This window comes from Xenopus laevis, chromosome 3S (genome assembly GCF_017654675.1).
Source record: "Xenopus laevis strain J_2021 chromosome 3S, Xenopus_laevis_v10.1, whole genome shotgun sequence".
In the NCBI taxonomy this organism is placed as follows: domain Eukaryota; kingdom Metazoa; phylum Chordata; class Amphibia; order Anura; family Pipidae; genus Xenopus; species Xenopus laevis.
In genome coordinates this window covers 15,212,521-15,230,321 of record NC_054376.1, presented here as the reverse complement: position 1 = coordinate 15,230,321, position 17,801 = coordinate 15,212,521, and the positions used below count along the sequence as shown (strand labels likewise).

At 39.4% G+C, this 17,801-nt stretch overlaps 1 protein-coding gene and 1 long non-coding RNA gene across 4 annotated transcripts in view; one reads left to right on the top strand and one right to left on the bottom strand.

Moving 5' to 3' along the window:
* Positions 1–978: 978 nt before the first annotated feature.
* The window catches only part of dctn4.S (dynactin subunit 4 S homeolog), a 19,902-nt gene continuing 3,079 nt past the window's right edge, over positions 979–17,801 (bottom strand). The window contains exons 1-14 of one of the 3 annotated variants that reach the window (XM_018254945.2): positions 16,639–16,874; positions 13,347–13,417; positions 11,413–11,591; positions 11,247–11,290; positions 8,162–8,269; positions 7,344–7,364; positions 6,402–6,475; positions 5,978–6,090; positions 5,569–5,678; positions 5,403–5,476; positions 3,461–3,515; positions 3,002–3,109; positions 2,692–2,789; positions 979–1,734 (exon numbers count right to left, since the gene is read on the bottom strand). In XM_018254945.2, the coding sequence (XP_018110434.1) occupies positions 1,512–1,734; positions 2,692–2,789; positions 3,002–3,109; positions 3,461–3,515; positions 5,403–5,476; positions 5,569–5,678; positions 5,978–6,090; positions 6,402–6,475; positions 7,344–7,364; positions 8,162–8,269; positions 11,247–11,290; positions 11,413–11,591; positions 13,347–13,417; positions 16,639–16,773 (1,413 nt within the window). In that variant the 5' untranslated portion in view covers positions 16,774–16,874 and the 3' untranslated portion in view covers positions 979–1,511. Of the gene's footprint in view, positions 1,735–2,691; positions 2,790–3,001; positions 3,110–3,460; positions 3,516–5,402; positions 5,477–5,568; positions 5,679–5,977; positions 6,091–6,401; positions 6,476–7,343; positions 7,365–8,161; positions 8,270–11,246; positions 11,291–11,412; positions 11,592–13,346; positions 13,418–16,638; positions 16,875–17,801 lie in introns of those variants that run through there. The other 2 variants (XM_018254947.2, XM_018254946.2) reach the window with 2 other exon arrangements.
* Positions 16,600–17,801, top strand: part of LOC108712635 — a 17,220-nt gene continuing 16,018 nt past the window's right edge. Inside the window, exon 1 of the long non-coding RNA XR_001935016.2 lies at positions 16,600–16,737. This is a non-coding gene — a long non-coding RNA (uncharacterized LOC108712635). The remainder of the gene's footprint in view (positions 16,738–17,801) is intronic.

The window sequence follows — 17,801 nt, the reverse complement described above, 5'->3', positions numbered from 1 at the left end:
TAGCCGATGTGGTCCTCAATCACCAGAAAAATCAAACCTCCTCTATTGATATCTTGCCCAGATATCGATCGGGGAGACCAGTCGGAAGATCCCATATACTAGCAGATAAATTGGCGAATCCGTCTAAAGGACCGATACCGGCAGCTTAAGTCTGCCTGTGTATGGCCACCTTTACAGGTGAGTTAAAGCTAGATACTGAAATACTGAAAGCAAAAAAAAAAAAACAACTAGCAAGCAGTGGGAGTTCTGTACAACATCACTGCCGATTGCCGGTCTATTTGTTACACCTACATATTGGCTATTGGCAGAGAGCAAGTGAACCTGTGTGGTGAAACGGTGCTCACCGAAAGGAAAAATCATTTCTTATTTTCAAGTTCAGGCACTATATATTAGACAGTACCAACCATACCATAGCAAGGTGGTCTGCATTATCCTAGCACTGGAGTACATAATTACTAATTCTTGAAAATTGGTATACAATGCAAATGGTCACAGATTATAAACTGGTTTATCATACATGTGATTGGTATTAGTAAGAAGCCATTGTGCATGTTAGCTAACACTACACATCTTAAGTGTAATAAATCTTCTCTACTACCGCAAAGCACATTTCTAATTTATAGTGTTAAGAGGCAAAGGTGAGGATTTTCCCTCTACTTGTAACATCCCCATAAAGTCACATTACTAGAACAATTTAAGTACTTAACTGACTTATCTATTTATGTGCAAAGTGGCATGCCTCATATTTGAATAAGCTTTACTAATAGAAAGAAAAAAAAAATATGGACTCCTATCGACTGGTGGTTTGAGTAACATTCGCAATATTTTTTTAAAAAAAAATAATGGAGCCTATGCATTGATATCTATTATAGTGTATTCCTTAAATGAGACATCTTTACTGTTAGGTACTAACATCATTCCCATTTAAAAGAAGCTGGGACATAAAATAGGCAGAAGAATTCAGGCAGTAGGCATTAATACTGTATATCCGAGTTATTGCAAAATGGCAAGCTCATGTTTTATTTTTTTCACCCACAGACAAGGGGTTAATAACAAAATATATGCCTGTTGGTAAGTGCCATGTTACATGAACTATGGTCCTATATCCCAGATATAGAGAAACTAGCAAAGTAAGGAGATTCTTAGGAGATTGCTCAAGCATAGCATATGTATTTTGTATATTTACACTGTATAAATACTAAGAAGAAAGTTACGTGTGGGAGGTGCAGATCTTTGTGGGCTGTTTAGCATATTGATGTTTGCAGTTTAACAAGAACATGTATGGCATAACTACATTGTTCCTACCAGAGTTAAAGATTTCCATTAAAGGACAGACAAGATATGCCACTGGCAAACACACTAGCATCCTCCCATTGTTTCCTGTTAGACAAACACCACTCTGTATGGCTGTATGGCTGCCTAAACCACTGGTAACGCCACCTTAGCCTGTCAGTGCTGGAGAAGGAGGCCCCAGTTAGCTGCTCCTGTGCAGGTGCCAGCTATTTAGCACCTTACTGAGCAGGTGGGACTACAGGCCCCAGGTCAAGCTCCACATGATGAGTAAGCCAGACTGCCTCAGAACTGGATTCGCTGTCTTCAAGAGGTCGGATAGGGGCTGCCAGGTTTCGGAAGTCATGTTTAAGCTTAAAACTCACTATCACTTTTCCTTTTTCTTGAAGAGGCATGACTTTGATGAAAACACCAACTTTATTGGCCTTCCTAAAGGCAACAACACTGGTGAAAAGAAAGAAAACACTTTAGCAGCATTCATTAGGACAAGACTACAGAATAAAGAGTATTGAGAGAGTGGGCATTATCTGAGTTGTCATTTTTTATATAAATCAATTACCTAGCAGCAGAGAACCAACACTTTAGAGCACATAGCCTGGAAATCATTAATGAATGTGCAATAAATAATGCAGCCAAATCCACATGGAGAGTGTGTTTTTGACTAAAGCTGGCCATAGACGCAAAGTTCCAATCGTACAAATCACCGAACGAACGGACTTCCCCATCTCCAGACCTGCCACTAACCATTCGGATCAAATGAAGTAGAAAAGAACAGATCAGCCGATGTCCCCGACAGCAATCGTACGAAAGTTATGTCCGACAAAAGCTAGTGACAGTCTCCCACTGAAAATCGTATGATCGGCAATACATGCAGAGATATTATCGGCGGCAGACAGAAATCTTTTAACCTGTCCGATCGACCAAACCACTGATCTCTGCCAGACGAAAAATGTTGGGACTCTCCACACGGTCCGAAAATCCTTGATTCGTACGATCAGATCTTTGCGTCTATGGCCAGCTTTACTCTGGATCAACCAGCAGTTAGGCAGGTTTTATACAGATATATAGCTAAAAGATTAACCTCGACTGATATCTATTTTTTTCAATCTGATCTTCAATCAAAGTTACTAAATTAACGAGTGAATGTAATAAAGGTCAAGCTGGGTTGATTTATATGCACTGGCAAACCTGTATCTGAATAGTAATGCATGGCAACCAATCAGATTCAGATTGTTTTATGTGCTACTTGCAGGGGGGCAATTTTGCCCCACAAAGTTTCCACCTAGTAACCCACAGCAATTAATAGGCAAGTAGCAGCTAATTTTTGTGGGTTACTAGCCCTCAAACATTTTAGAGCCATTGTAAAGGTAAAATAAAAGGAAACTGGGTCTGAATGCTTACTCTGGATCATCCTGGAAATCTTGTGGTTCAGCCAGCTCATCATACTCTGCGGCAGCATCTTTTCCTGCTAGAATCAGCTCCTTGCTTGGTAAAATCACCTACAGTGAGTGGAGATAAAGTATCACAATCTGCTGACACATTCTCTACAGTAATTCTCCAGATCTTGCTGAAGATATCTCGACTTAAAATTGTGCAAATAAGGTCAGTGTTAAAAAGGGCCGATTACCCATTGATAATCAGAGAAAATTAATGTAGACATGCCAAGGTGAATTGTATCTTTTTTTTAGTTCCCTTTGTCCTGATATGTTACCTTTGCTGAGCTGTTGATGTCATCTTGGTCCCCCTCCTCACATGGGAGAATGTTCAAATGAGTGAGGTTCTCCACTGGGTTAGTTAAGGTTAAAAGGACCTGGCTCTCCTAAAACAGCAAAACACATTTAAGATAATCTGAGAATACACAATCACATACACTTATTATGCAGAGAAATATTGTGGAGTTATGTGCACCCACAGCCAACCCCATCATTTATGTCACAAGCCTATGACCCGAAAGTTATAAAAAAAATTACTGAGACATTGCCAGAAAAAATGCTCTGTTACCGAACAAGTCTAGGGTTAACTGTAAAAGGGCAATCTAATGAAACATTCTTAAAAAGGGGAGTGTTAGTAACTGAATGGCAGGACACTCAGAAACAGCGAGAAGGGAAGTCCATGAAATCTTTATTTCTTTCTGTGAAATAATAATAAACAATTCTGTATTGGTACTGACCTTCATGTAACGCAGATTGGGGATAGACATAATCCTTACTTCTGGAACATAGCTCCTGCAAAGGCAAACAGTAAAAGAGGCTCACTTGTTTAATGCTATTACCATATTTCTCCACTGTTTTAATGAAATCAGTCAGTTACAGAAACCTCCAGGTTTAAAGGAACAGAAACACCAAAAAATGAAAGTGTTTTAACCAAGATAAAATTGTAAGACGTGCCGGGAGACGGGCACGCGCTGCTACCTTTAGAAGCGACAGTCCCCGTTTTCCTCTGCTCGCAAGCAGGCGAAACGCGCGTGCAAGATAAAGTCATCAGCGCCCATGTGCAATCACGGCGCATTGTTGCTAAATTCAAAAGTAAAAGGCGCTTTTAGTTTGTTTTCATTGCCAGAGCTGGTTCTCAGGTTTCTGACTTCCGCTAAAGCATTACTTGTTGATGTTCTGGATTTGACCTTTTGCCTGTCTTCGGCCCTCCATACCCTGCCGCCTACCTTTTGACCTTTCGTCTGTCTACAACTTAGTCTCTTGCCTGATCCTTTTGTTCCACGACTCTGATTACCTTGGCCGTGTTGTGGTTCCGTGTCTGTTCCGCAGCAGAAAGTTCAGGGTACCCAAAAGGGTGTCGGTAAAAACAAGAGTAAGGTAGGGCTCTCAGACTACACCTAAAGGGTAATTCTGACAATCCTTGGGCTCCTATACCTACAGAGCGTAACAATAATAAACCATTAACATGCAATGGTAAAAAGCTGTGTGATTGCTTCAGAAAGACTACTATAGTTTATATAAACAAGCTGCTGTGTAGCCATGGGGGCAGCCATTCAAGCACAGGATACATGGCAGATAACAGATAAGCTCTTTTCCATACAATGGGATTCTTCAGAAGTTATCTGCTGTGTATCCTGTGCCTTTCTCCTTTTTCAGCTTTGAATGGCTGCCCCCCACACAGCAGCTAGTTTATATAAACTATAGTTGTCTTTCTGAAGCAAACCAGTTTTACCAGCGCAACACAACAGTACATTATAGTTTAATTACTTTAAAGCACTTTCATTTTTTGATGTTTGGTTTTCAAAGTATCCACAGACCTTAAGGTTTCAGATTGTATGATCAATAAAAAAAGGGCAGCTATTCCTCTAAACATTTGCAACGCACCTGTCACATGCACATATCATTTGGCAGTATATTTAAAAAGTGGCCAAACGACCTGACCAAATCTGGAAACATTAAGGTCAGCTTTAGCATGACAAGTCAAACCTTAAACTAATGTTCCAAGGGGAAATCAGTAAATGTCATCTGCATTTGCACCTTGCAACTGCTGCAAGGAGAAAAGTTGAGATTCTTGCCTAAGGCACGCAATTGCACACTCTGCACTAAGGAGGCGGCCTTTCCTCCCCCCCCATGTTTTACTTTTTAAAACATGGGGGGGGCTCAACACCCAGACCAAAGTCTAAACATTATTAGGAAATTGAGTGCACTTAATATCAAACGTAGCCTTTTCTTTAAAAGTAAAGCCGTGGAGAATAACCTATAAATTCAGTTAAAACCAATGAATTCAAAAGAACACAATACACTAGATCATGCAGGGTTGTGGGTAGATAATTTAGTGACTCGGTGCAAGTTGCTTAAACTATAGTTATTAACCCAAAAAACCTAGGACAAATCTACACAACCCTGTCTACACTGGAATACAATTAGCATAATAATTACCCAACAAAGTGGGCATAACATACATTTCCAGCAATGTACATGAAGTAGCATTGGTTCATATTAACCATGAATTAAAGTTAAACATTTAAATCATTAGATCTAGTACATTACGGAGAGGGGGGGGGCTGCTATTTTCAAGATATTATTTATTATAAGAAATATTAAGATCTGCACAACACAATCTCACCAAGTTTGGCTAGCTTTTCACAGTCACCTAACACTCAAGACCAATCAACTTACAGGGCCACCAGCTGGATCTTAAACTTGATAGATGTTGGGTTAAATTCAGGCTTGCTCAAATTATGTTCACATTTCTGGTTATAGGGAGAGAAAAAGAAACAAATTATTTACTATAATAAGAAAATTGAAGTTAAATTATTAATGAACTTGAACATTAGTTACTCACCCTGCATCGCAGCGATCGCTTAATTAAGAGATGTTTATGACGAGGATGCAGCTGTGAGGCACATATGGGCTGGAAGTCTGGTTGTAGCAAGCGCTGATCCAGAGTGGTAACTGTTATCAGACAAGACTCTATTATTGTCTTAAATAGTGCTTACATAACATGCATTCAATCACAATGGCCCAGCGTAGATAAAAGTCTTATGTTGACACAACACACACTATACAGTTTCCACAGGAGCCCAATTAACCTGCCTGTATATGTGTATACAGCTAAGAGGAAGCACATTCTAGCACAGAATGGATTATAGAATTCAGGTTCGGCAATCATATACAGCTGAATAAATGCAGTTAAAACTACTGCTATTAATCTACATAATTAGGGGTGTTGAGATTTAAAATTCAAAGAGTACCTTCAGTTAAATTGATAGGCCTGGTGTAATAATCTTCTGGTAATGGTTCAACTTCTTCAACAGCTTGTGCTGACTCAATCTTTATCTCTCTCTGGTCTTCCCCTTCTTTAAGACTGGAAATAAAAAATAATAATTTGCAATAATAATTAGAATATTGATTTATGGAACTTACTAAACATGATCAAATCTAGAGGTTTATTCAAGTTAACAAAAATAGTGTTGTTTTCAAAATGCTTATTTGGTCAGTGAGGTCCATTTCCAAAGACATTGTAGGCAGAAAAAAACTGCCAAACACCATCAGTGACCAGTCAGCTGTTCTTACATGACTTATTAACCCTATAAAAATGCAAAAGAGCAGTTGTTTATCAAACCCTCATGTTAAATCCCTACTTTAGGGATTCAGTTAGCAGGAATACAAACTTACGTCAGCCCAGCAAGGGCAGTAATAGGTGCCCCTGACCTCTGGCGCTGGAGCCTTGTTCCACGTCCATACTTATCCTGTAAAAAAGAACAAATTCATCATTGCACTAATTTCAAACTAGTTAGATAGATTTTTTTTGCTTATGAATGTTGATAGTTGAAGATGCAACTTTATTAAATGAATGACACGAAGCTCTTTAGGCAAGGTTTCTTAATCATTTTAGCTTGAGACGCAGATTCAGTGTTAGATACAGTTTGGTGACCCTAGATTTTGCTTTTGTAGAAAATGTCTTCTCTCTGTAATGATACCACATTGCTTGCCTGTGCTGAAGCATTCTCCATAGATGTAAATACCATTACCATTAATTATTTCCTCTAGATGGGGTTGTTCAGATAAATTCTATAGAGAATTCCATGGGAAACTTACAGTGGTCCAGACTGGGATTCAAAATAGGCCCTGGCACCAAAGCTATTTTTGTTACTTGAATAATATAAACCTGATAATTATAAAACTTAACATATGTATTACAGCTATTTATTGTTTTAATAAGTGAGGTATATTAAGGTAGGCAGCCAATTTGTAATTATATGTATGATAAATCATATCATTGAATTACCATTTTTAGTGATTAAGGGTGGTTTAGGTGGATATGGTCCACAACTGTTGGTATTGGGACATATATAAATGTATCCAATTTTTTTTAATTTAGAGAATAAGAGACTGTTTAATGCAGGTTTGGACTGAGAATCAAAATAGGCCCTGGCATTTCAGGTACCCAGATGCCCTAAGCCCCCAAATGTAATGAATACATGGAGCACTTGAACATAAGAATAGAACCCGTTTATATTTGATTTAGGTTTATTGTAGATTAAGTGTCATATTGTGATATCACATTGTTACAAGATATTAAACAGAACCTAGTGAAGAAAAAGCCTTGCAACTTACCGCCACATGAATAGTGTGTTGCTGTAGCAAAATCCCAAAGTTTGCAATCAAAGTAAAAACAGAAAACAGTTACCTCTGAAATCGGTCAGTAATACAAAATAAAATATATATTTTATGGGTCACTGCTCTGGATGGCACATTCTGGTTATTGTCCTGGAGTAAGGAATCTGCTACTTCTTCACGAGTATACAAAGAGCAAAATTCTTAAGAAGCTTCTTCTACAGGAGTATCATTTACAACCTGTGTGCTGCTGCATCCAAATATCTTATGTAGGGCTGTAATGTAACCCACATGGGAGCTAGTGTGCAGAGAACTTCTGCCATTATAGGTAGGGTTGGCCAGTTAAAAAAATGATAAATACAGATGTATGTGCAGAAGGATCAACCACCTAAAGCTAGCCATATGTGGGCAGATACTGGAAGCAGATTCAGTTATTCCAGACTGTGTTGGCAATTTATTGGCCCAGGTATGTGGATATAATAATGGCCTCCCAATTTATATTTGATTATTTTTCTTGCATGGACACCTACAGCATGGGCCCCTTTCCTTTGGACAACTACCTGGTTTTATCAATCAGGTAAAGATCTGATAATCTGACTATGAGATAATACAGCATCAAAAAAGGCTAATTAGGGTTTATTTTCCATTCAAACAGCATTTACCGTTGTAACAGCACGCCTAGTGTTCATAAACAGAAATATAGCCACTCAAACAAATTTCACCCACTTTTTTTTTTTTTTTTAAGTTTCAACTCTTTTTTTTTATAAAGGTTTCAAGCCTAAGAAAAATGTAGTGGTTTAAGTAGCAAGGACACTTACAGAAAATGCCAGTGGCATATAGTTGCGACGGCGCACCAGCTTTTTTCTATCCCTCTCAATCTTCTCCTTCTGTGCCAGTTGCTGGTAATACTCTAGTAGTTTATTAATCTAGGAAGAAAGAAGCCCCAGTCAAACCATATTAGAGAACAGACACAATAGGATCGGAATGCTTCATTCTTTTAGAGATAAGAGTATAAGTTAAAATAGGTACGAGGAACACGGTTTATGTATACAAAACACAGACAGTCTGCATATTTACATTTCTACATTTGAATGTCAGGTATTATAATGCATGCTCCTGCTGGTGTCTTGTTAGAAAACTATCCAAAAGCAACAGTTAGATATGCTGTTCTATGGTGATTGCTTTGGCTGAGGCAAGTGAAGTAACAGCTGCCGATTTGTGACACTGACTTCAATTATTTATGTAAAGTCCAAGGTAATGTTTTGACATTACCTTGGACTTTACATAAATAACTGAAGTCAATGACTAATTGAAGTCAATTACGCAAGATTAACAGGGTCTATCTCTGTTCACAGACATTACACTATACTCTGGTATAGTGTAATGTCTGTGAACAGAGATAGACACTGTTAATCTTGCGTAAAATAAATCACATTTTTTATAAATATACAAATTAGCTCCTTTTTTAAAAAAACTTACTTGATAACTATATGTAAATGCTTTAGGGCATTTTCATTTCCTGCTCCAAACTGGAGAGCTCCCACTGATTATCTTATACTAAAGGTTAATTTCAATGTGAGCTCCTTTATAAAGATACCTTTATTAAAATACCTGAACTTGCCACAGATGCATACTACATATGCAGATGTGGACATCTGGATTTACATTTTGGGATAGTTACAATATTTAATACAGTAATACATTATTACTATTTTAAATATTGGGAACTGCCAGATTCTGCAGTTTGAAAAATGATAATGACAGCTTAAGACAAAATACCTCGACTTGCATTTGAAGGTACTGTATGTGTGAGTAATCCAGCATGCAATTAAAATCCTGCAACCAGACAGTCTTTCCAAAAGAAGGTAGCCTAATGGGGCTAGACATAGTCAGTTTCCCAGCTGCCCTCAGTCATGTGACTTGTGCTCTGACTTCAGTCACGCTTTACTGCTGTACTGCAAGTTGGAGTGATCTCAACCCCCCCCCCCAGTAGCCTAAGAACAGAACAATGGGAAGGTTATCAGATAGCAGCTCCCTAACACAAGATAACAGCTGCATGGTAGATCTAAGAACAGCACTCAATAGTAAAATCCAGGTCCCACTGGGACACATTTAGTTACATTGATTAGGAGAAAAAACAGCCTGCCAGAAAGCAGTTCCATCCTAAAGTGCTGGCTCTTTCTGAAAGCACATGACCAGGCAAAGTGACCTGAGATGCACCTACACACCAATATTACAACTAAAAAAAAAATACACTTGCTGGTTCAGGAATGAAATTTTATACTGTAGAGTGAATTATTTGCAGTGTAATTTAGAAATAAAAACAACATCATAAAAATCATGACAGCATCCCTTTAAGCAGGGATAGGGAACTGGTGTCTGATCAGAGATGGGCTGTCATGGGTTCCTTTTAATCAATGGAATCGGCTACGTATGTGCAGAAAAAAAAAATACATTTATATTTATATCTGGTACAGACACTGTTTCTGCACCTTTTATAAGTAAGCCCAAATGACTAAGTTAATGTCAAAATGGGAGGGTTTATATATTTAGCGCACACACAGCAGCTTCTAAACAATAGTAGTGTTTCTGAAGCAAACACAGCAGTTTTACCAATGCAGAAAAACACAATTATATATTTATTAGGGATGCACCGAATCCAGGATTCAGCCTTTTTCAGCAGGATTTGGCGGAATCCTTCTGCCCAGCTGAACCGAATCCGAATTTGCATATGCAAATAAGGGCAGGGAGGTAAATCACATGACTGTCACAAAACAAGGAAGTAAAAAATGTTTTCCCCTTCCCTCCCCTAATTTGCATATGCAAATAAGGAATCTGATTCGGTTCGGTAATCGGCTGAATCTTTTGCAGAGGATTAGGGGGTTCTGCCGAATCCAAAATAGTGGATTTGGTGCATCCCTAATATTTATTACTTTTAAACACTTTCATTTTTTGACGTTACTGTTCCTTTAAATAGAAATGTCTAATATGACCGCTATTATGGCAGATGTCAGTTTCCCTTAGCCTTAATTAAAAACTTTAACAACTTTAACATTCAGAAATGGTTGCCCTTTTTATCGGAAACCACAGGGATCATTTAACATAAGTTGGAAAAAAACCCAAGTCCATCTCTCCCTGCTCTACTCACAATTTCATCTTAGTTGGCTATATATAAATACATATTGCACTGTAAATAGTGTTGTAGTTTAAAGGGGGCCTGATGCCTAAAGAAATAATTCCAAATTCAGTTCTATGAACATACACTTCACTTACACTATAGAAATTATTTAAATTGTGTTTTGTTTCAATCTTGGATTCCACAGCAAGCAGTCAGGTGCAATTTTTAGACACTGAGAGGCAAGCTTTGCATCATGCCAGATCTTGTTTATGTGCAGAATGGGATGCTTATTCCTATGCCTGTCAAGGCAGCAGAAACATTAAAACAAGTTTATAACAAGTGTGGATGTTTTAATAAAAAAAAAAAAAATGATTTGGGTTTTTTTTTAATTTGAAAAACAAACAAATACAAAAAGTATTGTAGAAGTGATACCTATATTAGCCAACAATAAAAAAAATACATTGCAAGCTTTTGGAGCACCAAGGCCCCTTCGTCAGGCAAACGACGAAGTGGCCTTGGTGCTCCGCAAGCTTGCAATGTATTTTTTTTTTTATTGTTAGCCAATATAGGTATCACTTCTACAATACTTATCACTTCTACAATACTTTTTGTATTTGTTTGTTTTTTTTATCTGTTATTTTTGTTACTGGCTAACACGGTACCACAGTTTTTGTTTTAGGTTTAATTTGAAAACTTTTATTGTACACTGTACAGCTTTTTATGTCTAGGGGAACAGGTCTTCACTGAGATAGGTAATTCTTTAACATTTACAGCTACGTACTTACCCTCTGTGTGTGTAGATTCTCAGGTTCCTGCCACCCACCACTAGCTGCAACAAAAAACAAAAGATAGCCATGATCAGATAGTTATGCCGAGATTTTAAAAGTTTATTCGCATACCTGTCCTCTGTGTAAGTTCTATCTAGTTTTTGTTTTATTTTTGAAAACTCACCAACTGATTTGTCAGCCATCCCAACATCCCTGGAAGTCCAACGACAAAATCCACAGGCGAGGTAATAGGCTTTCTTCATGGTAGTTTTGGCTGGGTCATCTGGGAGTGGGGCTGGTATATTAGTTGCCCTGGTGGAAAGAGTGTGCATACAGCAAGGGCAGTCAAAACAGTTTGCACATCTGTAAAAAGAAAACAACAGAGATGAAATACATATATATATCTGTGTTTATATAATATACATATGGAATGTGTGAGCCCTCGCTATAAAACAGTCACAGAGGATTTCTATGATCCTATAGACACAAGACCTCAGGCTGAGAGATTTTAGACATGTCAAAGAACTCCAATTGACTATATATAGTAAATTTCTGATACATGAAAGGGAATGTGTTGAAAAGCACCTGTGCATATAATGATGTTCTTGCAAGTATGTGCAATTCAATTACAATGCTGAAATTAAGATACAAATAAGAGACAGCTGAAATTATTTGCAGTAACAGTCAAGTAATACTGGTGGCCATGACACACTGAATACACTTAAAGGGGAACTAAAGTCTAAAATAGAATAATGCTAGAAATGCTGTATTTTGTATACTAAATATAAACATGAACTTACTGCACAAGAAGCCTAATTGCAGTATGATTCATGCTTTCAAAGTTGGTCAGGGGGCTGTCATCTTGTAACTGTGTTAAACATCTTTGCAAGACCAAAACTATGCGCATGCTTAGGCTTCAGTTGAAAGGGCTGAGCTTAAGGATCATCATAAATTATCAATACAGCACAAGTCAAATAATTGCCATATAGCAAGACCGATTAATAATCAGAACATGCAGAGTGCACTAGGTCTGCGGATACGAATCTCTACACGGTCGCCAGCTGCTCTACAGGTAAACAAACAAAGCTGCTTGAGTTCTGGGAAGTAAGGTGGGGAGGCCCCCCTGCTGTTTGAAAGCATGATCATTTCCCTGCAGAGCAGTTAGGGACCATCTGAAGTTTCCTATCCTCAGCAATCAGAGCAAGTAAAACGAAGGGGGAATTTCACTGCATACAGTTAGGTTTCTTAAAAAAACGGTACACATTTTTTAATTAAAGTATATTGAAGATAGATTTCTTTTTCATTAAAGAAAGGAAAATTTGGATTTTATTTTTTTGCCAATACATCCCCTTTAAGCACTTACCATAATAAATCCCTTTATTACTGTCATGGCTATACATGCAGATAAACATCTGCAAACATCTATTGTAGCTGGGGTTGGCACCTTTGTAAAGAAATTTTACCGACGAGCGGAGGTGGGGGGGTGGTAACTAAAGGGGCAGGCTGTGATGCAAAAAGTGGCGGAACCGTGCCACAAAGGGGGTGGGGCCACATCGAGGGAGGGCAAGATGAGGAAGAAAAGGTAAGTTTCCTTTTGTTAAGGATATTACAAATTACCGGCAGCTACATTGCAGGTACATTTGTAATACCGGGCCAGTCCCTGGCAGGTGCTTTACCGGCTAGGCCAGTAAAATACCGGCCAGATGGCAACCCTTAATGAAGCATGTAGAAGTACTAAGTTGCTTGTATAGCCGGAGCAGCTAAAGTAAACCATACCACCCAATCATCTGAGCTCAAGTGTCAGTTTGACAGACCACCATATTGATTTTTCCAAACTAACATTTCATCACTTTATGCACTTTGTCTGCAGCTGTACTAACATGGAGGAAACAAAAAGGTACCAAACATAATTTTCTCTTTCTGCTGGAACCAAAGGGCCATTACATTTAGCCAGTCCAGAAAAGGTAATTAAACCTTTGCTTTACCACCCTAGACATGGAGTCTATTTTGCCCACACACCTGTGTATTGTTAATCTAACTTCCTCCAACCAATTGGAATGTGAATGGTCGGGCAGTGTTTGGTGTGATTTGTTTTACATAAAATAACCACTAACAAACCTGTTCTTTTTCAGCTTTGCTTCTGCTGATGGCATATTCTCCAGGCAACTGGGACAGTAGTGTGAGTCCACCTACAGAAAAAGAATTTATTCTTAGGTCAACATATTTTCCAGGTAAGGTTAAAAAAAAAATCCTTGTTAAAAGAGCTATATAAATAAAGTGATGCCCAAGTGTCCTTCAAAACCACCCACCATAGAATCTATGACACCAGCACAAAAGTAACACAATGCTTTCAACACCAGGCATGGCAAAGTGAAAGTGAAGGAGAAATAAAATTGACTGTATGTAGCATGACATTAACTACACTTAAGCAGCTAGATCTTCTGTGGCAGCCTCTTTGATTTACAAGAAAAAACTGGCTAGCCACTTCCAGCTAACAAGAACAGAGGGCATGCACAAGGATTCCAAGGAGAGGTACTCTCCACAAAAACCAAAATCTTTTCTGGGCTAACTGCCAAGTAACATGCTAATATATGTGCTGCTATGAGGCAGTATACAGTTCTTCTTGCTTTCCATAACATGGCAATTTATATGGTAGTTTTCCCACGGGACATGCTGGTTTCAGCTGCTGGTCAGCCAATGATACCCGTACGAGCACCGCTAGTGACCAACCAAATCTAACCTGCCTGCCAAGTTTGACTATAGCAGCTAATGAACATTTGTGTTGCACATGAGCCACTGATCCTACACACAGTATGGGGTACTTCTTTTAGGGCTAGTCCACACGGGGAGATAGCGACGCGTTTGCGGTCGCGGCAACAAAGCGCCGCGACAGTCGCCGCGACCGGCGCAGGCGACAGTTTTGTATGGGCGCCTATGTAAAAACGCCTGTGCTAACCACACGAGGCGATGCGCTTTTCAACAGTCGCCTGAAAAAGCCTGGCGAGGCATTTTCAGGCGACTGTTGAAAAGCGCATCGCCTCGTGTGGTTAGCACAGGCGTTTTTACATAGGCGCCCATACAAAACTGTCGCCTGCGCCGGTCGCGGCGCTTTGTCGCCGCGACCGCAAACGCGTCGCTATCTCCCCGTGTGGACTAGCCCTTAATGAATTCTGTGTTTATGTTTTTTTGTAGTTTTTAACTGATAGAATGGTCTAAAATACAACAATTTAACAAAGAGAAAATATGGTATTAGTATTATTCTTATTAACATATTTATAAAACAATGAACATATAGCAAACAAAAATACATAAATGATTGGTTTATTTCATTAAAATAACGCTGAGCATCCCATTCCCATTATCTTCCTCCTTCCTGTAGTATTCTTGTGAACTCATGTACGGAATACTGGTGTGCAGCCTTCTTTCAATTTGAATCATATGAAGAAAATCCAAGACCATAACATTTTGTTACTTTGCAGTGTGTGGAGGGTTTTTAAGGAGAAGGAAAGGTTAAAAACAAGTAAACTTTATCAGAAAGGTCTATATAAATACACTAGTAAACCCTCAAGGTAATGCTGCTCTGTCCTCTGTCAAAAGAAACACTGCATTTATTTCCTTCTATTGTGTACACATGGGCTTCTGCATCAGACTTCCTTCTTTCAGCTTAAACCTCCAGGGCACGGCATGAGCATGCTCAGTTTGCTCCTCTATCCCTCCTCCCCTCCCTGCTGTAATCTGAGCCCGGAGTTATGAGTGAGCAGGGAGAGACTCAAGCAGGAAGTGATGTCACACCAAGCTAATATGTCAGCTGCTATGCTAAAGAAACAGAGAGCACTTCTAGAGCCATTTACTCTGGTATGGTAAAGCAATCTAAAGACTAAATAGTGTTAAAGCTTGCACTATTGTAGCTAATCTATTGGCTATAATCTGCCTCTGTAGCTTTCCTTCTTTAATGAACAGGAATTAGAAACAGCTTGTAATGAACCTACTTTTTGCATATTGTTTTGATCCCAAAAAAATTTAAGGTTTCTGTTATTTCTTTAGCTAAACAGGGAGACTTAAACTGCTCCATGTTTGATCCTTGTAAGGCAGATAAGTAGATGCCCAGTGCAGTTAATCCCCCTGCATAATGGTCTTCTGTTAGCAAAACAGTCACACAAAAAAGGGTGTAGGGAGGGGGGAATATATCTGCCAAGAAACATACAAGGCATAATTTCAATTTCCCCATGTATCCTGAAATAGCATGCAAAAACAACAAGACGTATTAATTGGACTCCTATTATATATATTTAACCCTTCAGGCTCTGGCTGTCAGTGGGATGGTGGAGGAATGTAGTCCAACAATAACTGGTGATTGCAGGTAGGGTTACCACCCGGCCGGTATTTTACCGGCAAAGCCGTTAAAACACCTGCAAGGGCCGATATTACAAATTTACCGGCAATGTAGTTGCCGGTAAATTTGTAATACCCTTAAGATTAGTCCTTGGTCTGCCCCCAATCTACCAGACACTTCAAAGATCGCTAAATAACCCATCCTCAGACCCATGCAGTGCCCCCCTCCACATCATAACCACACCCTGACTGCCATGCCCCTTTTAGGCCACCATCCCCACTGGCCGGTAAGTATTCTTTTAAAAGGTGGCAACCCTAGTTGCAGGCTACATATATTAAAGAAAATTTAACACCAAAAAATGAGTGTTTTAAACTGCAGTTTATTCTATAAATAAGCTGCTGTGTAGCCATGGGGGCAGCCATTCAAAGCTGAAAAAGGAGAAAAGGCACAGGATGCACAGCAGATAACAGAATAGTAACTAGGTGGGAGCGGGCCATGCAGCCCCCCAGGCCGATTTTCTTAGCAGCTGCAACGGGGCGCGGGACCCTGTCCAATCACACTCCCTGCTCCCCTGGATGTTACGCCACTGACAGATGAGCTCTGTAGTATACAATGGGATTATTCAGAATTTATCCGTTATCTACTGTGTATCATGTGCTTGAATTGCTGCCCCCATTACTGTTCAATACATCCCATAAATTTCCCTGTACCTTTACTTACAACCCCCCCCCCCCCCAAAAAAAGAAAACCCAGAGCTTTCTCTTTTGTAGTTACGAAGCCACCTCTTAACTATTCACCCTAAACCCTCACTGCCAGCTCTTGACACCTCACAGAGAAGGCCACATACAATTCAGCAGGCTTTTTGGGCCAAACTCGAACAACAAATGAGAAGGCTACACCCAGCACAGGACCTATTCCAGTCACAGCACAACACTAGGCCTATTTAACACTTCCGCAACACCAGCCAATCACAGCCAAAAGAAAACATGATATGCACCAATGAGATTACCAGCTGCCAGACCAGAGCGCAGTCGGGAAAACCGGCTAAATTCCCTAGAGTTGCCTTGTTTAGCTCACCTCGTGAGAGACACATTCCAGGGAGCGGAGCTCGCTGCAGTACCGGCAGAAATAGAGCTGAGAGAGAGGAGCTCGAATAGGCTTTTCGCCGTAAACTAGGTACAAGACTCTCTCTAGCTGCAGCAGCGACGCCATCTTGGCTCACAGTTTACAGGGCGGGTGAACCGCAAAGAGTCTCTTGACTGCGTGCGCGCTCCTGTGTTTTAGGCATGAAACTGATCTCCGCCTGCGTGTTCGTTCTAGTATTGTGGTTGAACACTTTGCTGTTGTAGATGGAGGGTGGCTGCATATAAAGGGATTGTTCACCTATAAACTAACTTGTAGTATGCCGTAGAGAGTGATATTCTGAGACAATTTGCAATTGTTTTTTATTATTTGGTTTTTTTATAGTTATTTTGCTTTTTATTCAGCAGCTCTCCAGTTTGTAATTTCTGCAATCTGGTTGCTAGGGTCCAAATTACCCTAGCAACCATGCATTGATATGATTAAGAGACAGGGATATGAATAGAAGAGGCCTAAAGAGAAAGATGAGTAAAAGTAACAATAACAATAAATGTGTAGCCTTACAGAGCATTTGTTTTTTTAGAGGGGGTCAGTGACCCCTATTTGTGAAGCTGGAAAGCGTCAAAAGAAGAAGGCAAATAATTCAAAAAGTATAAAAAAGAAAAAATGCCAATTGAAAAGTTACTTACAATTGGCCATTCTGTAATATACTAAAAGTTAACTTAAAGGTGAAACACCCCTTTAAATGAAATTGGAGCCCTTCAGCTGGAGTTTCTAGATGGGTTTTGGCCTTGGAGGTCTTTCACCTATAAAAGCTACAGCAGGGGAGGAGCAGCTTGAGAGACCAATCAATGCTTTGCTCACGAGACCCGATGCTTGCTGTCATTTGCTATGCCTGTATCTCAGAATACGGTTTATATAAAAGAACCATAACAGCCCAACAACTAGCAGTGGAATACAGTAGAATCCAGGAAAATGTAAAATCAGGGAAATGTATTATGCATAATATATAGGTGGGACCACAAAACAACACTGTAAACTGAGGGAAAACTTAAAATCAGGGGATGTAAAATTTAGGTTTTACTGTACATATGCATGGAGGGCATATCAAACCAAATTTGTTTCACAATGAATGTTTTAAGAGTGTTTGGGTGAAATGT